Source organism: Sipha flava, unplaced genomic scaffold (assembly GCF_003268045.1).
Source record: "Sipha flava isolate LNK unplaced genomic scaffold, YSA_version1 44_pilon_pilon, whole genome shotgun sequence".
Classification (NCBI taxonomy): domain Eukaryota; kingdom Metazoa; phylum Arthropoda; class Insecta; order Hemiptera; family Aphididae; genus Sipha; species Sipha flava.
In genome coordinates this window covers 1,652,481-1,673,804 of record NW_020273203.1, presented here as the reverse complement: position 1 = coordinate 1,673,804, position 21,324 = coordinate 1,652,481, and the positions used below count along the sequence as shown (strand labels likewise).

Below are 21,324 nucleotides of genomic sequence, written 5' to 3'. Positions count from 1 at the left end.
GGTATCTGAAGTAAAATAATAGACATGAAATATTTTATTTTTAGAAGTTTTCTATTTTAAAGATTTAATATTAAATATTTTTTTTGATAAAAAACTAAATAAAATTTAAAAAAAAGGTTTAGACCAAATATTGTTGGTTCCATAGTAGAATGATAGGGGAGGGAAGAGTGATTAAGCCTAGGGGCTCCAAAACACTAAATCCGCCACTGTATAATGTACACTATTATGTTATTTCCAAACTACTGTCCACAATACATTAAGTTCACAATTCAATAAGTCAATAAGTTTCCTATTAATCGGAACAATTATTCATATCGGTCGTTATTATACTATATTTTAAACATTTAAATTTACTATAATAATTAGTATTAAAACTTCTATTCAGAATTCAAAATGTTGTTAATGAAAATGTCTAAAAAAAATAAATTTTTCAATATTTTCTATGTAAAACAAAATAATGTAACAAAATATATTAAAGCTATTTAATATAATATGTTATTAATCAAGAATCAAGTTTTCTTGTTTTATTCTAATTATAATTAATTTATTAATTAAGTATTTTTTATTTACTTGAAATTTACGTTACTTTTGACCCAATTTAATGTCACCATAATCATCAGACTGTATATTCAAATTTAAAACATCCTTTTTCGGTTTAATTTTTTCATCATTGTCATTATGTTTATAACGTCCATGGTTACATATTTTATTTGCTTTTGAATCATCAAATGATTCTTGACAGACATTTCAAAATTATTTATTCGTGTTTATGTTCTCTGTTTCGTTTTGTTTTTAATATTCAAAATTTAAGAACATACTTAAAATTAGTCTAACTACTTGTCATGTTTTTGTTGATTAAAGTAATTTCACAAAATGGGTACTGTCACTACAAGTATGTTTCCTTCCCAATTTTACAGGCTTAGGACTGACAATTTTCTGTGCTACGTAGTTCTTGTCGAATTATTTTATTCGGTTTCGTAAATAAGTCACTTTCAAATTTTCTTTTTATTCTGGAATTTTTTATTCGTCTACTATGCTTTCAGAAATTATGTTGTGATTGTGTTCATTGAGCACGCTAAGAACTTTTGTCACATCTTTGTCAACATAAATACTCGTTGGAAAATTGTTAAAATGATAATCTAACCTAACTTAAACTTTGAGTTTTACACTCAGACTGAATTTTAAATAGTATATTTGAAAATTGTTAGAAAGGCAAGACCTTATATTTCACGGAGCGCTATCGAGCTAATTTGCAGGGCGTAATCGTGTGGTGTTATTACCTGTATTAACCTTACCATAAACTGGTAATAAATATTACTCCAAAACCAAATGAGCAAAATTAAAATAAAATACACTTTTATAATTTTAAATATTTAAGTGTTTTTTTTTATTGTACATGGAACTATTCTGTTTATCATCACGATTATACTACAATGTACAATAAAATTAATAAAAATTATACTAATATAAAAAATTCAATGTGAACAAATTATAGGAATACAAATATACTATGGGAGTACAAAAATAATTCAACACTAGACTTTTCCTTAAACACTATATTAATGTATAATTACTAATATTAGTTTTAATTTATCAAATTTGTATGGAACAAAACAAATCAATACATTTTTCAAAGTAAAAATTATAAATATGTTTAGTAAAATTATATTATTATTGTTCAGCTTGTGATTGCTTTACTTGAATTAACATATCATTCAGTTGAACCATGGAAGCTTTAGGAAACTGTAATTTAAAAATAATTAACATATATATTGTATGTTCTATTTTACATTTTTATGTACTGCTAATTAATAAATATATAAAATGTAAAAATTATAATGTAAAATTTATTTGATATTTAAACAAAAATAATAAATTTCATCTAATTCTTCTTCTTCGTCTATCTCCCAAATATTTGGGGTCGGCCACCCTCGTCCTAACCTCCACTTGTCTCGATTTTCTACATTCCCTATACACACACCAATGGCCCTCATAAAATTCTCAATCGTATCCAATCACCTATTTTTTGGTTATCAACTTCCTCTTTTCCCTTCAACATTCATTTTCATAACAATTCTTACTGTATTTGTTTCTTCTCGTCTCATCACATGTCTAAATTATCTAAGTCAATTTTCTCTCATCTTATACACCAATACAGTCCAGCATGTTCAATGCTAAGTTGGAAACCCAGTCGAATAAAGCTTTTTTTTTTTTAAAAAAAAATTGCATACTTAGAAAAGATGAATCTTAAGTTACAAATAATGGGGTTTTATAATCAGCATTAGCATCAATAATTTTGTTAAATGTTATAGTAATTTCATTTAAATTCAACATAATAATATTACAAATACTTACAACATTTCTTAGTGTATTGAACAGTGCTACATCTTCGGGTGATGTTTGCATTCGTGAAGACAGCATATCTATAAATTAATTACAGCATTAAAAATTAAAATCTTTATTTTTATGTAGATGTATTCAATTCAATTAATTTGTTAATCATTCAGATTAGAGTCTACTTTAATTAATTTGATAGATACAAACCATAAATGTAATTTGATAAATATTCTTAGGTTATTACATATTTTACAAAATATGTGTTAATATTTCAATAATTTCTTAAATTACTGGTTTTAAAAATAAATCTATAATGGGAAAATATTTTAGAAAAAATTTAGGTGTTAATGGTAAATAAATTAATTAATTTAATTTAAGTTGTGATGTAACTAGTGAATATAGATATATCATTATCATTATATAATTATAAATTATTACAAATAACAAATAACTAATGCACTAACAAAGAAGTATTATATACATTGTATTTAGAAAAAATTGATTACTTTTTTTGTGATTGATATGGAATATTTAAGATACATAAATCAAAATTATACTAATATAAAGTATTATTTTAGTATAATTTAATTGAGAAATTAGTAAGTTTCTTCGTTGATTAAATTATAAAATATGGAATTAAAACTTCAACACTCACTTTTTAAGTTGTCTATTGAACTGTTATGATTCATATTTAGTACAAATTGCTCTGCACTAATCAGTCCGGATCTTTCTTTTTCATAATCATCCCATGCTGCATTTCTATCATTTTCATCTAATTCTTCTGCTTCATTATTTTGCAGTAATGAATCATGTTCCAATATGTCTATTACAAGATCTTTATGCTTCAAGATCAACTCGGCCATTAAACGATCCTATAAATAATTAGAATTAAGAGCATAGAAATCAAAATAGCAAATTATCTTAAGATTAGTTATAAAATATATTCATAATAAAAATAAAAAAAAAAAAAACTAGAATAATGAGTATTTTTTTAAACAATTTAAATACTTTAGGTAAATTAGTTGTTTTAGGAGTTGTTATGGGCTCAAATTCATATAATTCTTCTTGATTTTTAGCATTAAAATGACGATCAATTTGATGTTCATCAATAACACGGAAAGCCATAGATAACTTTGATATTTGGCGTTCATACATTTTTTGTTCCATTGTACCCTTAAATATAATAAAACTGTAACACATCATAATTTATTTAAGTATTAAAAAATTTACTTCTGAAACAAATCTATATATGTAGCATGGTTTAGTTTGTCCAAATCTGAATACACGAAATATACTTTGAACATTTAGAGTTGGATTCCATGTCACATCAAAAATAATAACTCGATTTGCAGCAGTTAGATTAACACCTAGGTTGAAAGCCTTTGTAGATAACAACAAAAGACGCATCCTGAATAATTAATTACATCAAAATAGTATAATACATTTATGGAATATTTAAATGAATGTAAGCAAAAATACTTTAAATTTGTGACATCATTAAATTGGTCACAACATTCTTCTCTATCTTTCAAATTCACAGAACCATCAATTCTAAAAAAATCTTCACCTTGATACCATGATTTACCATATGGACCACCCATATCACTGCTAATTAATTCAGCATTTTCCAAAAAATGTTGGATGAGATCAAGAGTATTTAATGATTGACTAAATATTAATCTATATTAAGAAAATAAAAAAAAAATGTGTTAAAAAAATATATATAAAGTATCATCAACCTAAAATGTTCACTTTTTAAAAAATAATTTGATTTATATTCTTTATCAAGTTTATTTAACTAAAGTAGGTAAGGTTAAGTACAGCAGAACATCAATTACCAGCACTACAAAAAGTTTTAATATAGCTTTATCAATTGTTATGTTCATTTTACCGCATACATATTATGAAATACAAGAATATTTTATTATCTACTAGTTCAAGTTCATTGGAAATGAAAAAAGTTGATTGTTAATAAATATAAATACATATATTTATATTTATATTTATATTATGTATAAATATTATACTTTTAATAATATATCAACATTAAAATATGAATAATGAATAATATAAACAATATATATAATATTATAGGTACATTATAGACATAGAAAATTAGTTTTTTATTTTATTTTTAATCATTATTTGATTCCCCTCGGCCTCATGTATATTTCCCACGAGCTTATCGAGGTATTATTTTTATATTTATAGACGTGAACATAGTCAGCCTAGCAAAATTAAATAGTAACTTCTCTCTCTCACTGATGTTCTTTTTTTTATTTATATATTATTAAAACATATGCAATTTAAAACTTTGTTAGATTTAAATACTTATCTACTTAAGTACCTATGTATAGAAGAAACATAAGTGTAAGCATGTCTTGTTTATAATACAGTCCACCAGCTAAATGTAACTGAAATTATAGCCTACTTCCCAAAATAAATTGGATAGACTTGGCTTAATAAATATTATACTAACACTTTATCCCCTATTTCTTCACATTCTTGAAGTAATGAAAACATCATTATAAACTTTGAATATGGGTACACACTTTCTAAATCCTTCTTTGTCACTAATTCTTTCCACCAATTGTAATCCACATCTAAAATTTTAAGAGTAACATTAAAACAACTTTGAGTATGTATTAAAAATAAAATACATTTAAATTAAACTTATTTTAATAAAATGTTGAAACTATATTTATTTAAATTAATTAAAAAATGTTTTCCCATTTATATTGAGAAACAAAAAGAAAAAACTATAATTATTATAATTATAGTGAAATTATTACTAGTTTTTTATGAGAATAAAACATATTTTTTATATCTATATAAGCTTAATATCAGAATCACAAAGGTGTTGACTCTAATTAATAAATAGGAGGACTTTTTTTTTACTATCAGTGTAAAGTTCTGTATTAAATTAAATAATATAACTTTTTGTAATTTGTAATACTATACAACATAAATTTTTATGCATATTGGTTTGAACTATATTAATCACAGATCTGTGTATTTTGACGTAAAAGATATACAAAAAAACTCTTTTTTAAAAAAAAGACAAATTTATGGGCGATAATAGGATGATAGGGGCAGATTTCTTTTTATTAATCCATACATTTAAAACAGCCTAAAATATTTTTATTCTAAGTTTAATTTTGAGATTTCATAGAATAATAAAATAATTAATCATCAATATAAATTAATTGTTATAATTTCTAAGTTTATTTTTGGATAATTTACTACTTTTTAATTATTGTTGATGAGATACTTTCATTTTTTAATATAAGGTTGAAAAAACTTACTTTCAATTTGCTCAATTGAACTTGAATGAGAATCAACATCAGAAGTATTGTCACTTGAGGTTGATTCCATATCTTTCAATTTTTGTTTCTAAATACACAAAATATATTATAAGGGCAAGGCCAATAAATTAAAAATGTAGCAAAATATACTTTTTTTTCAACTTGTTTGGAATATATTGCTAGCAATTTTGGATGAGTCCAGATCATTTGAAGCATATGATAATTAGCAAATAACTCTGATTGTCTGTATTTATCTAAATAATACTTATATAACTCAATTTGTTTGCTGGACATTTTCAAATATATGACATATTCATGTTTAGGAGGTAAAAAAGGTGTAAGAACAGTGTAATCACATCTCTAAAAATAAAGACATAAATAATAATTCAATAATATTCTTTACAATTAGTAAATAGTAAAAAGTTTTTATGTAATCTGTTCTTTCAATAAGTAAAGTACAACAAAAAACTTATTTGTTTAAAGTATCCATAAAATTAATATTATTATACACTAAAACATATATTACCTAATAATTTTAAAAATATGTATATTTATTTACTGTAATATAGAATGCATGATTAAAAATATATAAAATATGAATGCACTTGTTTTCCAACAAACAAAATATAATTTATATAGAGATTTTGCACTAAAAAAGAAGAAAATATTAATATAAAAATTACTTGAACAAATCCTTCAAGCATTCTATGCAGTACATGTGATCTTCTCTTCATTAATTTAACATCTAATGGAGTTGAATCAGAGTATTGACCATTAGTGATAGGATTAATAAAACGGTTAGTAAAGTCTTTTAATGAACCCAATAAGTTTGGACGAATAAAATCTACCATACAATGATCTGTATAAAATGAGAAAATAAATTAATTACAAATAAATATAGTAATAAATATATATTAAATAATTATTAATAAATAGTTCTTAGTTGTAGGATTATAGTATTGATTACAATCACAGGTTATATTAATGCTTTAACTAACCATGTAAACATTAATGTATATTATCTTTGGTTATATTTTATATATTATAATTATTGACATTGTATTCATCTCTTAAAATTAAATTTTTTCTACAAAAAACGATTAGTAAAAGTTAAAAAAGGTTTGTTCATATTATATACAATAGTATTAAAGAATAAAACTTAATTTGGGTTCACACACAACATTTAAATTACAATATATAGAAATAAGATACTAAGTAATACGTACATTCTTTCAAATTATTTTGTAGTGGTGTTCCTGTCAACACAATTCTTCGAAGTGTTTTAATGCGATTTACTGCTTTTGATATAGCAGAATTGTGATTTTTTAATAAATGTCCTTCATCACAAATTATTAAATTTGGTCCTGGATCAACAAGAGTTTCTAATAGGGTAGGGAATTTATCAATTCCCTTAAATTTAACAATTGTTCTATATGATTGGTAACTTGTAACTAATACTCCACTTTCTCTTTGCCACTCTTGTACTAAATTGTTACGACTTTCATACGTTTTTGATCTTAAATTCAATTATTTAGTAATAGATACAATTAAATATGTATATAAAAAAAAAGTCTTTATACTTGAAATAGTATTCTTACTCAGAAAGGTTGAATACAAGAAAATTTTTTTCTTCTGGAATGTCTTTTAACCATTTTTGAAATTCCTTACACCAATTTTCAATAGTTGAATGAGGAGTAATAATTAAAACGGTTTTAATGCCTATTTCTGGGTATCTAAATAATGTATGAACTAATGTTATAATCTGAAAAAGGAATTAAAAATATATCACAGTGAATTATTATGCAAAAAGGTCTTAAGTTAGTCTTTAATTTGGTTAAATTAAAATACAATAATTTAAATAAGTATTATACTTTCACAAGCTTGATTATTTTTAATTTTATATCCAATAAGTAGTAAGGATAGTTCATACTTAGGTAACGGTCCAATGTATGATCTTAACTGTTTGATAAATATATACATGATGATTTAATATTGAGTACACTCTCCATTGGTCACTATAAATTGTCATTCCAGTTTTTATTTCATTTTTAATAATTTATTAAAGAGTTTTCCTTTAATAAAAAAATTGCTGTTCTAATAATCTTTACAAATCGATTGGTAAGTGTGGCAATTCTGTTTTATATATTATAATCAGGGTTCGTAAGTTCATGCCCTAAAAAATGCCTGAATAAGCATGCATTTATGCACTTAAAATTGGCAAAATATGCTATGAAATATGCCTTAAATAGTTAAAAATATTCATTTATATGTACTAAATATCTAAAATTATGCACTTAAAAAATGCTTACTTAAATATATCATAAATAATTTTTGAAATTACATAAATTATCTATTCAATTTTTTATAGCTATATTTTATTTTTTTATCTCATAATTAAAAAAAAAATAGATTTTAAATACTATTTAAAACTATTCTTGAGCCTTCATGAACTATGTATAATGTACGTCTTTGTCAGTAATTAATTTTAAATCTGAAACTTTTGGAACAAATTTATTCATTAAATGTCCGAGTATCAAGAATATAAAAAAAAGAAAAGATAGTACAATTTCTATTTTTAATTTTATATATTTTCCATTTAGATTTTTGATAGATTCTAATAGAATGTTGTATAATATACCCGATAAAATAGAAATGTGCATAAATATGTCAAATAAACAAAAACATGCCAAATATGCAAAAATATGCAAAATAAGATTTCACATATTTAACCGTGGTACCTTGAAATGGATTTCTGTGTCATCTAGCATTAAATACAACTTTGCAAGATTGATATGCAAATGCATGTACTTACGAGCTCTGATTATAATGTTACAAAATTTTCTCATAGTGCCATCAAAATTTCGTTTTTATTATTTTTTAAATATTCCACAAGTTAGCCATTACATACAAAACCCTCTTTCACCTTTATACATGTCATTGGATTATCGGCTAGTAATAACCCTCAGTCTTTTAAATATTGAACATATGTCACTTCATCTCTAATAATGTGCCTAAATAAGTGACAAACAGTAGATGTCATGAGGAGTTAAAACACAAAACAAGTGCACACAAATTAAAACGGAATTATACTGACTGAGGATAATGAAGGCAAGTATTAGTTATTGTTTTGGAGAACAGAAATAAAATATAATAAAATACCCACAATGACAATAATCGCGATAAAGAAATCTGTAGAACAAGGATCGGCAAGTAATTTACATTGGAGCCTTAAGTTTAAAATAATAAATCAATGGAGTCCAGTGAAAAAAATCTTTTTCAAATTTTTATATTTTAAAAATAGTAGTATAAAAATAAAAATAATTATTTGGTTACTACAATTAATTTATATTAAAAATTACAATATTAGAAGTATGAAAATAAAAGTTGAAAAGATTAAGAGCATTGCCTTCCACGGTCCAGATCCGGACCGCGGTCCGTCAGTTGCCGACCCCTGTTGTAGATCAACACAATCTTATCTTTAGGTCGCATATTGAACTGTTACCCATACTTATATAACACATAATATATTATATAATGGTTTGAAATAATAAGAATCGCATATAAGCATATATAAGCTAAGTATGAAAAGTTTAAAGTACTATACATACTTGAAGCGTTTTACCTAGGCCCATACAATGAGCTAAAATTGCTCCACTTCCTTTTTTCTTTTTTTTTGTGAAATCCAGCGATTCAAACACCGAATCCCATAAAAATTTCACACCCGCAACCTAAATTTTTTTTTGCATAATATAATTTAAAAACAATTTACTAAGAGTTTATGTAAGATTAGAAATTATTTTGAGGTATAAGTACTAATTAAAAACTTAATGTTTAATAATAACTAAATTAGAGTGATCAGTTATTGTTTTACCTGATGTGGTTTAAGAAATTTTACAAGATCTGGATGAACTGTTACGAGTTCTTTTTTTGTTTCAGAATCAAAATCTAACACCAATTTTTTACAAGATTCAATTGGTGTTGGAGGATCAAATATTTGATTATACTAAAATATTTAAAAAAAATTAAAAGAAATAAGAAAAAGTTAAAAAATATAACATGAATACAAGTTGTTGACGTTTTTCTAGACGCATTTTTCGTGATTTTTCTTCTTGTAAAGCATCTTTAGTTAATTCACTCAGTTCATCTTCATTTTTCATTTTACGTATATTCTTTCGTCCTTTAGTGGGTGTCTAAATGTATAAATTTCAAAATCTTATATAATATTTTATTAATAAAATATATATGATTATTTGCATATTATATTTATTGTCTAAAGTTAAGTTTAATACAAATGTCATTAACATTGGAATTAGAGAATCTTCAAAAATATTTTTTTTATTATTGATGCATTGATTTCTAGAAGGAGACATAAGTTTAGGGCTTTGTAAGTACCCACACAAAACATAGCATGTATACATACATACATAAATAGAAATATACCAGTACATGAATTAACAAACAAAAATAAAACTATTTATTGACTTAAAAAAAAAAAAAAATTATTTTCATTATAACTCTTATTATTCATTATAAGCCATGTGAAATGTAGTTAACAATATTATTATTTTATGTACCAATTATATAGTATTATATACATGGACTGGATTTAATAAAAAATTTTAATAGAAAATCTTTAATGAAACACAAAAACCAACAAATTTAAATCACACCAATTAAATTTAAGTAATCAGTCATAAATCTGAATAAAATAATATGGAAATTGTAATTATTTTCAATTTTTATTCACACAGAAACTTAAATACACTAATCCCCTAATGTTAGTTATTGGGTGTTTTTTGTTGATTATAAACTAAATGTCAAAGAGATTTTCTCATGGATCTTAAATATTAGGTTAGGTCTCATGGTTTGCTATGATAATGTTTATGATCTATAAATCTAAAGCTGTGAAGATATTGAAATTATTATATTTCTATTAAATATCAGTGTTGAAATTATTGATATTATATTAATATTATTGTAGATCCTTAAATTCAGACTATTTTATAATAAAATAAGAGTTAGGGAATCAAAAAAATTTAATTTAAAGGATAATAAATTTAAAGACAATATGATTAAATTCTTTTTTTTATTTTGTAATACATTTTTTTTAAAATATATAGAAAAACAATCATAATCAGGGCTTGTAATTTCATATATTTACATATATATTTTTTTTTTTAACATCAGAAAACATTCTAAGTGAGATACAAATCTGTTTTATTACAATAGTAATAAAAATCTTAAGTTTAATAGAGCATGTTTTTAAACGTTTCGTGTATATTGGCATATAGCTGATTTTTTTAAAGTTATAAGCACATATTATTTTATGTAAATTCAGCGAAATCATTTTACAAATTAAAAAAAAAAAAAAAAATAAGACCAATAAATGTTTAAATTCATTTTCATTTACTTTTCCGAATATGCTTACAAAATCTTAGTATCTTATCAATATTTTTTATTTTTGTATGACATTAGGTATTATAAGTTAAAAGCTTTACCACGAAAAATTTTATTGTATATTACCTTCCTCCTATTGACATGTGCATTGCAATCAATCAATTTAATTTCGTTGCAACGTGTGTTCATTAATTATAATTTTAATAAAATGTGATTGAAAAAATAAAATATAAGTTTAAAAAATATGAATGGAAAATTCTAATTAATATAAAAATTTTTATATATAATTTTTTTCGAGCATAGTTTAAGATTTTTAATACATATAAATTGCATATTTTATCAAATGTTAGTGCATTATTGCATACTTATTAATGCATTTTTAAGCCCTGATAATAGTTATTCTTAAAAATGTAATTATGAGTTATTTAAAAATAAAATATCTTACATAATTATAATTAACTCAAATTAAATTAAGTCTTTACATAAATTATACTATTAATTATTAGTAAATTATCAGAGACAAATTTAAAGCTCCAATGATATTTATAGAGAAAAAAAATTTATTTATAAATTCATAATATACTTATTGGTTATAATACTTACAGTAGTAATATTTTTACCATTTTCCTCGTCATTTTCTTCACTAGATTCATCATATACTTTCCTACTGCTAAATAAAAGTAGAATTGTAAAATTCAAGTTAACAATAAAGTTCAAATTGTTTTCACAACTCACATTCTTTTATGCTTTTTAATGATGACAGGTGAATCTTCTTCATCACTATCACTGTTACTGTCATTACTACTATTATAAGCAAAATCAACACAATTATTTTTACTTTTAGTAAGTTTTTTTGGTGTTTTTTTAAAATATTTTGATGATGAATCTGAGTCATTGGATGAACTAGATGTGGTCAGCTTCCTGTTAGTCATTATAACAATAAATAATACAAATATATATATATATATATATATATATATACTGTGTAGATAATAAGAAATAAAATATTTAATAGTATTTTACTCTAGTTTAAGAAAAGAAAATTATTTTGTGCATAGTTTAAGATTTAATAAAAACTTAATAAATAAATTTTTTTTTCATATATAATACTCAATATAAAATAAGAAATGTAATAATAACAATTAGAATAATTTCATTATACATTTCTTAATAGTAATTTTTTTATGTAAATAATATTTTAAAATGTATTTACATTTTTTAATAAATGTCTTACATAGTATGTAAGTAATTAATTCAATTATTATTTAACCATTGTCAAAAAACTCAAATTTAAAAATAATTTTGTATATTATATGCTATTCCAATATTGTGGATGGCTGTATTGCAATATATTTTTATATTTATAAAAAACAGAAAGAAAATTTTGATAGTTAAATGGTTTAATCTTATAAAACCCATAAGATACTAGATGACGAAATTATGAACTGCAGCTAAAATGCAATAAATGACTGAGATAAAGTAAGGTTATTTAAAATATATTGACTTATAAAAATGTCACCCATAATTAGTACATTTCTTTTTAAACCTAGTAATTATTCAAAGTTTATTATTATTTATCTCTACAATAATTTTAACTTGATCATATGGTACTATTGTTTATTTTGTTGCGCTACTTTATAATTAACACTTAATAGTTTAAATGCAAATTTTATTAAAATATATATAAATAAATCATAAAGAAGTTCAAAACTTCAAAAATCATAATCTTATTATTATAATAAAATAAATATATTTTATAATATTATAATATTAAATGTATGAGAATACAATTTAAAAGTATTATTAAATAATAATTATGTCAAGTGCAAAAAATAATAATAGTATTTTTAATTATTTTTGTATTCTGTCAATATTGATTAAATTATTAAACACTATAATAAAATTAAACTATAAGAGAAAATTACCTTTTTTTACTGCCCGTGTTTTTTTTAACTTTCAAATCAAAGTCACTATTGTCACTGTTATCACTTAAAGATGGCATTTTAAATGGAGAAATATTATTTGAACGATTTGCAGTTACCATCTCATCATTTTTATCTGAAAGTTCTGAAAATTCCTACAAATTATGATTTAAATAAGTTAGTTAACATAAAATAACAATTGTGATAAAAATATTTTTTTCTCTTATTTTATAATAAAAATTACTATTTCAAAAAAAAAAAAAAAGATATTACTGAATTTTTATTAACAATGGAATATTAATATTAACATTAACGGTATAGATATAATGTCAAAGCTAATATAATAAAATACACATTAGTATTATAAACTATTTATTTTTCTAATAATAAATACAGTATGTGTTATTAATTACATATTAATTACATTTATATGATATTCAAATTTTTTTAACTTAACTATACAGGCTTACACAGTAAAACGTTTTTTTCTTAAATAAAAACCACCTATTTTAACCACTAATTATTTTTCACCTAATTTTTTTAAAAATTTTAGTTGCTTCGTATAAGTCCAAAATTTACCATGTTATAGCAATTTAAAAAAACAATGGTAAAATGCATGGGATTTTCAGTATTTATACTGTAATTCTGAAAATAATTCATTAAAAAACTAAGTGAAAAATAATTAGTGGTTATTTAAAAAAAAAAAAGTTATACTGTGCATGCGTCTGTCTAATTTAGTAAAAAAAATTCAATCATGAAAATGTGTATTTTTATGTAATAAAAACCATCTAAAAAACAGAATTCAAAATGCAGGTCTCTACTCAAAGATATTGAATATTCTTAATTAGCATTTATACACTGCATATTTTAAATAATAAAATTAATTATTTGTATACTTGTTTTGTTTTTCATTGAAAATTGTACTAAAAACTAACAAAAAAAGTAAATTGGTAATTTTAAGAAAATAAGACTATTGAAGTAATATCCAATGGAAAAAATGAAATTTTGAAAATTGTTTATACAATTAATATTTTTTACTGAATTTTTTTATTTTTGTTGGCGAAGGTCTTAAAAATGTCTTAAACTGAACGAGTAACTAATGAAGAAGTGTATCAGAAAATAAATGAAACAAGATCAATATGGACAACAATCGTGGAGAGAAGAAAGAAGTGGATAGGACATCATATAAAAAATATATGACTAGATAACTACTATATTTAATGAAAAACTAAAAGGGAAACCCTTATAATAAGAAAATATAACTAGAAAACCTTTTAACTAGAAAAGAAGACTTAGGCAGTCATATATAAAACAAATTATATTAGATATAGAAAAAGTTATAAAAAAAATTGAAGATTCGCATGGAATAGAGAAGAATGGAAGAGTATTTCATCATTCAACTAATCTATGGATTGAAAAAAAAATTGATTTTTTTTTCTTTTACACATATTTTTAAATTTTCCTGAACTCATATGATAATAAATAAATTTAATTATATTATTTAGAAAAAAATTATTATTATAATAATTATTTTTTTTAAAAATATTAATGAAAAATACCATATTTTCTTCATTTTGTAATTCATCAGGTCCACCATTTATTTCTAATTGGTTTTCTTGACTTTTCTTACGATAATGATCAATGTTTTGTTTTCTACAACCAATTAAACATGAATTTATCACATCATTTATTGAACTATCATCTGAAACAGAAACAATAAAATTAAAAATTAATACTGGTTTAATGATGATTTGAAACAAAAATAGATATACAAGAGCTGAAAATATTTTTAGTTCAACTCCGTTTAGTACTTTAAAAAAATATACATATTAAAGTCCAATCAACATTTTAAGTCTTAATAATTATCAAGCGAAAAAAAATAAATAATAAATTCACAAAATAAAATGTAAAATTTTTACTTTATTTTTTCAATATTTAAAAAATAATAACAATTTTTAGATTTTTTAAAATAAAATATCATTTGAAAAAAAATGTATCTGCAACTGAAATTTTTTTTTTAAATTTCTTTTTGGTATTCAATCTGTAGATTGGTATAGAATATATTTTAATGAAAAAAAAATATAAAAGCCTTAATAGTTTTAACTAATTAAACATATTTTATAAAAATAATATAATTACCACTTTCACTGCTGTTGACATTTGAGTAATTTTGAGGTATTAACAGAGAATTTTCGACTAACAAATTATCATTCAATGATTTTTGTGAGTTATCATAATTTTCATTATAATTATCAGCATCTAAAAGAAATGTATTCACTTTAAAAAATTTCTAAAATATATGTTAGTACTCAGGAGTGGATCTACAGTTGGAGAACTGTGGGTCAGGTTATTTTAAAAGACTACTTATAAGAGCTAAAACTGGATTATAAATGTGTATCTTGTTATAAAAAAAACACATGATGATATAATTACATATTTTGTGTTTTTAAGCCTATAATCATTAAAAAATTTAACATTTAATGTATTTTATGGAAGTGTTATATGGGGTCCGGCATACAAATGTTATACTGTACTATACAATTAAACCAGTGGTAATTTATCAGTCGTAATTTAGGGGTGTAGCAAATATGGCATTTGGCCTAGTATGGTATTAACTTCAGCCAATAATCAGCACATTCAAAACATATGAGAAGTCCTCTAAAGGCCAATTTCATCAACAAATATTAACTGTGGGTAAAATGATTTTCTGAATCCCTTTTACCCTTATTTGTAGTAATAGAAAATACTCATCAAATTTACAACAAATAATAAATAGTAATATTCAAATTGATTTTAAAATTATTTTTTTGAAAAATACAATTTTAGTGTTAATGTAAATAAATGTAATGTTACACTGTCTATGTATAATGTAGATAGTTCATAGGTCCAGAGTGGTGCTCTTAGGTTTATAAAAAATATTGAAGATAAAAACAAAAAAATCCACTATTTATTCAGACATCATGCTTATAAAGATTATTATTTTTTTTAATTTTAATCAAGAATTTATACAATCTATACAAAAAAAAGTACAATAAGCATAATATATTTTTTAAATAAAGTGCAATAATTTGAGTGTCTTATGGGAAGAAACTGTCCAGTGAAAGTACTTTGATGTAAATTTACAATTATTTAGGTATTTAAGTATTTATATTATGTTTACTTTATAAGGTCACGTGGCCATTATCGTTTGAGTCTTTTGGGAGGATTTCCTGGGATGGAGATAGATAGTAGCTTTTTAATATGGGAATTAGGGTGATTTTGAAGGTGATTCCTACATTTTGAGTAGTATAGCTTGGCCGTATCAGTGACTTTAGAAATATGAAGATTTGTATGAAGTGTGAGATTTGAAATATACGGAGGAGCATTGATTATGAGTCGGAGGATTTTTGATTGGAACACTTGTATTTTTTGTGTAATTGATATTTTTGCTATGACCCAGAGTGGGATACCATAAAGCCATAGGCTTAAGAAGATTATAGATGTGAATTTTAGTTTTGAAGGATAATTTTAAGAATTTACCAAGAATAGGTCTGAGAGAGTAAAGTCGTTGATTTAATTTTAATTTCATTGTGTGAATGTGTTTAGCCCATGTTAGACGTTTGTCGAAGGTTAGACCTAGATATTTAGGTGTGTCAGTTTGGTATTGGTTTGCTGTTTATATGTACCGGAGGAGGTTTTTTGTGTTGGAGTGCAAAGGTGGTGTAAACAGATTTGTTTTTATTAATTCTGACGCGCCAGGGGAGTACCAGTGTGATAGGTCATTCAGATGGCTTTGGAGAGTAGATAAAACTATGTCAGGATTGGTGTAGGTGGCATATATTGCTTTTTTGTCGGTATATACAGCTATTTGAGTATTCAGATTGATGGGTTGGTCTGTAAAGTATAGATTACAAAGAGTTGGAGATACGACTGCGCCTTGAGGAACACCGGCTAATAATGGGAATATGCTGAAGTATTCGATTCCTAAGCTAACAAAAACGTGCCGTTTGTTGAGGTATGATTTAAAAATAAGGTAATATGAGAGGGGTAGGAACAATTTTAGTTTAAAAAGATCGGGATGCCAAACCTTGTCGAAGGCTTGTACAACAATCAAGAATATTAAATTCATAATATATTAATAAACATTTTTTTCATAATAATTTATAAATTTATACTTCTGATATGTAGGTATAAGACAATGTAATACATATATAAAACATAGGGCATATTTGTTCCTATGTAATTGTGTTCTCAATGCCAAATATTTTTTTCATAATTTAACTACTATGATTAAATCACTTAGTCTATCAATGCAGTTCATAATATAAAAAATAAAAATATGTACATATAGTTGACTAAGAATAGCATTATTAGTTAGTTCACATTTTTTTTTATAAAAATGAAAACAAGATTAACTTTAATTGAGTAGATTCTACTTCAACCGTTATATTACAATTAAAAAAATTAATTATATGTACTATTTATAATATTTTATAATGTTTTGAGTATGCATTTGTAATAGAATAAATATAATTTTATTTCTAAAAATAGTTTATATAAAATGTATTACTTATTTTAACTTCAAATAATTTAATTTTTAACAAAAACTGTACATGACTAATTAATTATAACAATTAATAATCAAGCAAGTCTAAATATACAAAATATGAATTAAATTTTTAATTAAAAAAGTTGAATATGCTACTTAATAATAAAAAAGTTTAATAATCAATTAAATGTATTAATATTAATTACCAGAGTCGTCATCAATATTATTAATAGCTTGTTGCATTGCTTCCATTTTATTTTCTATATGATTTGAACTTTTATTTGTAATGGTTATAGAACTATTATTTATATCAATGAGATTAACTTCAGTTTCATTTTTGTTTTTAAAGCCACGATTAATTGTATTGAAATTAGTCAGTCTAAATTAAACATATGATTAGTCTTTAACAAAATGTATTGAAGTTATATTTTTAAAAAATATTAGACCTGTCATTTTCTTTTTCATCATCGGATTTTTCATCTATTAATGGTTTACTTTTTGTCATATTATTTATTTTCTAAATAATAACAGATTAAAAAAAAAAAAAAAAATTAAATTAAAAATCACAAATAAAAAAACATTGAGTACTGTAACAAATAGGGAAATATATAATGATTTTAATTATTTATTACCTTTTTTTTAGTTAAAACTTTACGATTTCTTAATGTTCTTGAATATCCAGCATCACTACTAATACTACTAAGATCATCAAATAAATCTAAAGGATGAACAGTTTCATCTTCTTCTGTATTAGGAAGTACATTTTTAGTTGAATTGTTATTCCTTTTTTTTAATAAAATAGAATCATCAATTCGTTCTAAAAGAACAGTTGGTTCCAAATGAAATATTGTTTCATTATTCATTGTACATACTGTAGAATTTAAAATACTTTGTATTTTGTTTTGTTTAATTTTTGATGCAGACCTTGTTTTACAGATGGTGGACTTTTCATTAATCTTATTATTATTCATAACTTTACTTTCATCTCCTATATTGTGCCTTGAATTAGAAAATATACAACTATCTTCATCAACAGATTTCAATAATGCTTTTATCATAGCAGTCACACCTGGGTTTAAACTTGAACTTAAATTAAATATTTTCTTAAAATTTGTCAAAGTAGAACATGTTTTTTCTAAAATATATTCACAATTCTCAATAAATTCACTTAAACACTTATCAAATGGAATATAATTTGTTTTTGGAAAAAAATCAGAGAGTTTTTCAGTTAGAATACATTTGTATGATTTTAATATAAAATCAAGACATAAATGATTTCTAACTTTCTCTGTTATAGAATTTTGACCAATTTTAGCTTCATTTACTAAATATTTTCTAACGTTTTGTTCACGTTCTATTTCATTAACTAATAAGCCATTTGGCAAATCTCTGAAAAAATAAAGTATTATTATTTTACAATTTTTCAACTACATCAGAAAAAATAATTGAGTATAAAAAAAATAAAAAAAAAAAAACATAAATAAACAACTTTAAATTGAAAGTTGAAAATATTTTTAAGGCACTTTATAAAAATAAAATATATTTTCATGTTCGTAATTGCAGAGAAAAATTTATTCACTTACAACTGAGAAAAAAATATTTTTAACACATTAGCAGCTTGAGCTCTTTGCTTCCATAAAGCCTGTGGTTCACAATTAAAGCATTTACTTATGACACCACTTGATACTTGAACTATCTTGTGATTTTCAACACAGCGCTACATATATAAAGTAGATAATTTTTAATATTAAATAAGCTAAATAATTTCAACTTAGATTAAAATAAAATGAAAATTACTTTACAAACATTGAGGTTGCATTTTTCACAATTAGATAATTCATAATTAGATTTACATGAAATACAACTATATTCTTGACCTTCAAATAGTTTATAGAAACAGTTCTAGAAATATAAAGTAAAATTTTATATAATATAATATAATTTATAATTATTTTGTTTGTTTTAAAATAAATTTACCATCAACATTTATTTTCAACATAATAAATAAATATGAACAAGAATAAAAAAATTATAGGAAACTTGATCAGAAAGGCTATCATATTTAATAATATAACACTTCAGAATCAAGTTTTTTTTGTTAACTAATTTATTATTCGTAAATATTTAATACATTTTATTACTCAAGATATGCAAGAAGGAAATTTTTGAAAATTTAATTTTTAAGGATCAAAAGTTATAGAATTCAAGTTGGATAAATTTTTTTCACTTTTTAGTTAACTAGGTTATACTTTATTATATTTAATATGTTGAATTTAATAATTACCAATAGAGTTACATGTAAAATAATATAGTATAAATTAATAACAATTAATATAAATATATTTAAAGATTTTGGATTTTTATTGACCTAATATTAATTTTTACAACAAATATCAATTGCTCTAACATAACATGATTAAATATCTTCAAGATAGTCTGAGGATTAAACAATGATACATTTATAGTATTTATTTTGGTTATGTGAATTTTTCTATAAAACTGGTCAGTTTAAGTCCCAGTTTTTACTGTTTGAAAACTGCAGATTTTAATATATTTATATAATTACTAAAAAAAACTTTGGTATTTGTATATTACTTTTTTCACTATTTTTTTGTTAATCATTAAAATATACAATATATTTAAAGCTTAAATTATTTAGATTTATTTAATAAATTTAAATAATTAAATAAAACATTAAAACTAAAATAAATACTAATTTTATCAAAAACAAATTTCTCACAATTTTAGTAATTTGAATTTTTTATTCAGGATAAGTAATGCATGATTTTTTAAGATTGATTTTTTTTTTAGAAATATACTCAGTAGTAACAACACATTTACATAATTATCTACATAATAAACAACTTTTTAAATAAAACTTACATAGCAACACAGAAATAAATGAGATTTATGAACCATTATCATCTTTTTTGATATAATTTCATTTAATAAATCATTGTTGCAAATTGTACATTCAACTTTATCATTCAATAAGTCTTCTATATCTAAACATATAAGTTATTGAATTAATAATAAAATATCTAAAATTATAATTAGAAAATAATTATAGACAGATAAATTTAAAATAAGTAAAAAACCATTACTTTTAAGATAGTTATGAAATGCAATTTATTTAAGTTTAAGTTTATTTGAATTATATTTACTTCTATAATTTTCATAACGAAATTTTATTTCATCATTATCAGGATAAATTGTTGCCATTTTGATCGATAAATGCCAACTTCCAAAAAACAAGTGATTCACTTAACTGCAAACAAGTGGTAAAACAATTATTTGAAAGATATAATAAAATAATAAACCTAAGATAAACCATAGAGTAATTTGTATAAACCAGGATATTGTTCATGGTTAGGAGGAAAAAATTATTATAAGCAAAATGTTATTTTTTATTTTGTTTATTAATGCTAATATTATAAGAATTAAAGATTATATCAATAACTATCATTACCTAAGAGAATAACGTTAGGTTAATGGAAACCGCATATCAGATGTCAAAGCACAAATCCAATTTCCATAATTCCATATAATACTAGTCGCGCCACAACACTAGAAGTCACAGCTAAAGAAATCGGTAAATAAAATTAGATATTATTTCCACTCAGCAATACCGCACTAATAATCCATGATGACAACTGATAAAACAAACACGCCTACAACACTACCACAGGGTCACCACATGTAAATTATTTAAATCCTGTGTTTTAATACATCACTCTGTTTTTCTACCAGAGCCTACCATAGAGTCCTAGAAATTTGGAAATTTAGATTCCAAAATTGCACAACTATATTAATAAATATTTCAATGTGTAGAAAA

The 21,324-nt window shown here is 23.0% G+C and overlaps 1 protein-coding gene across 1 annotated transcript; it reads right to left on the bottom strand.

Moving 5' to 3' along the window:
* Positions 1-1,484: 1,484 nt before the first annotated feature.
* Positions 1,485-21,271, bottom strand: LOC112689497 (transcriptional regulator ATRX homolog). Its single transcript, XM_025563237.1, has 29 exons — positions 20,959-21,271; positions 20,654-20,757; positions 20,373-20,494; positions 19,287-19,391; positions 19,073-19,206; positions 18,122-18,878; positions 17,936-18,006; positions 17,789-17,868; positions 17,696-17,749; positions 15,101-15,220; positions 14,521-14,663; positions 12,965-13,116; positions 11,775-11,960; positions 11,643-11,709; positions 9,707-9,832; positions 9,514-9,645; positions 9,251-9,370; positions 7,241-7,404; positions 6,869-7,158; positions 6,326-6,501; positions 5,793-6,002; positions 5,643-5,730; positions 4,817-4,940; positions 3,817-4,017; positions 3,568-3,745; positions 3,346-3,510; positions 2,993-3,209; positions 2,356-2,423; positions 1,485-1,743 (listed from the first exon to the last, which is right to left on the bottom strand). Exons 2-29 carry the CDS (start codon positions 20,709-20,711, stop codon positions 1,672-1,674), a joined length of 4,380 nt encoding a protein of 1,459 aa, XP_025419022.1. The 5' UTR covers positions 20,712-20,757; positions 20,959-21,271; the 3' UTR covers positions 1,485-1,671.
* Positions 21,272-21,324: the final 53 nt, after the last annotated feature.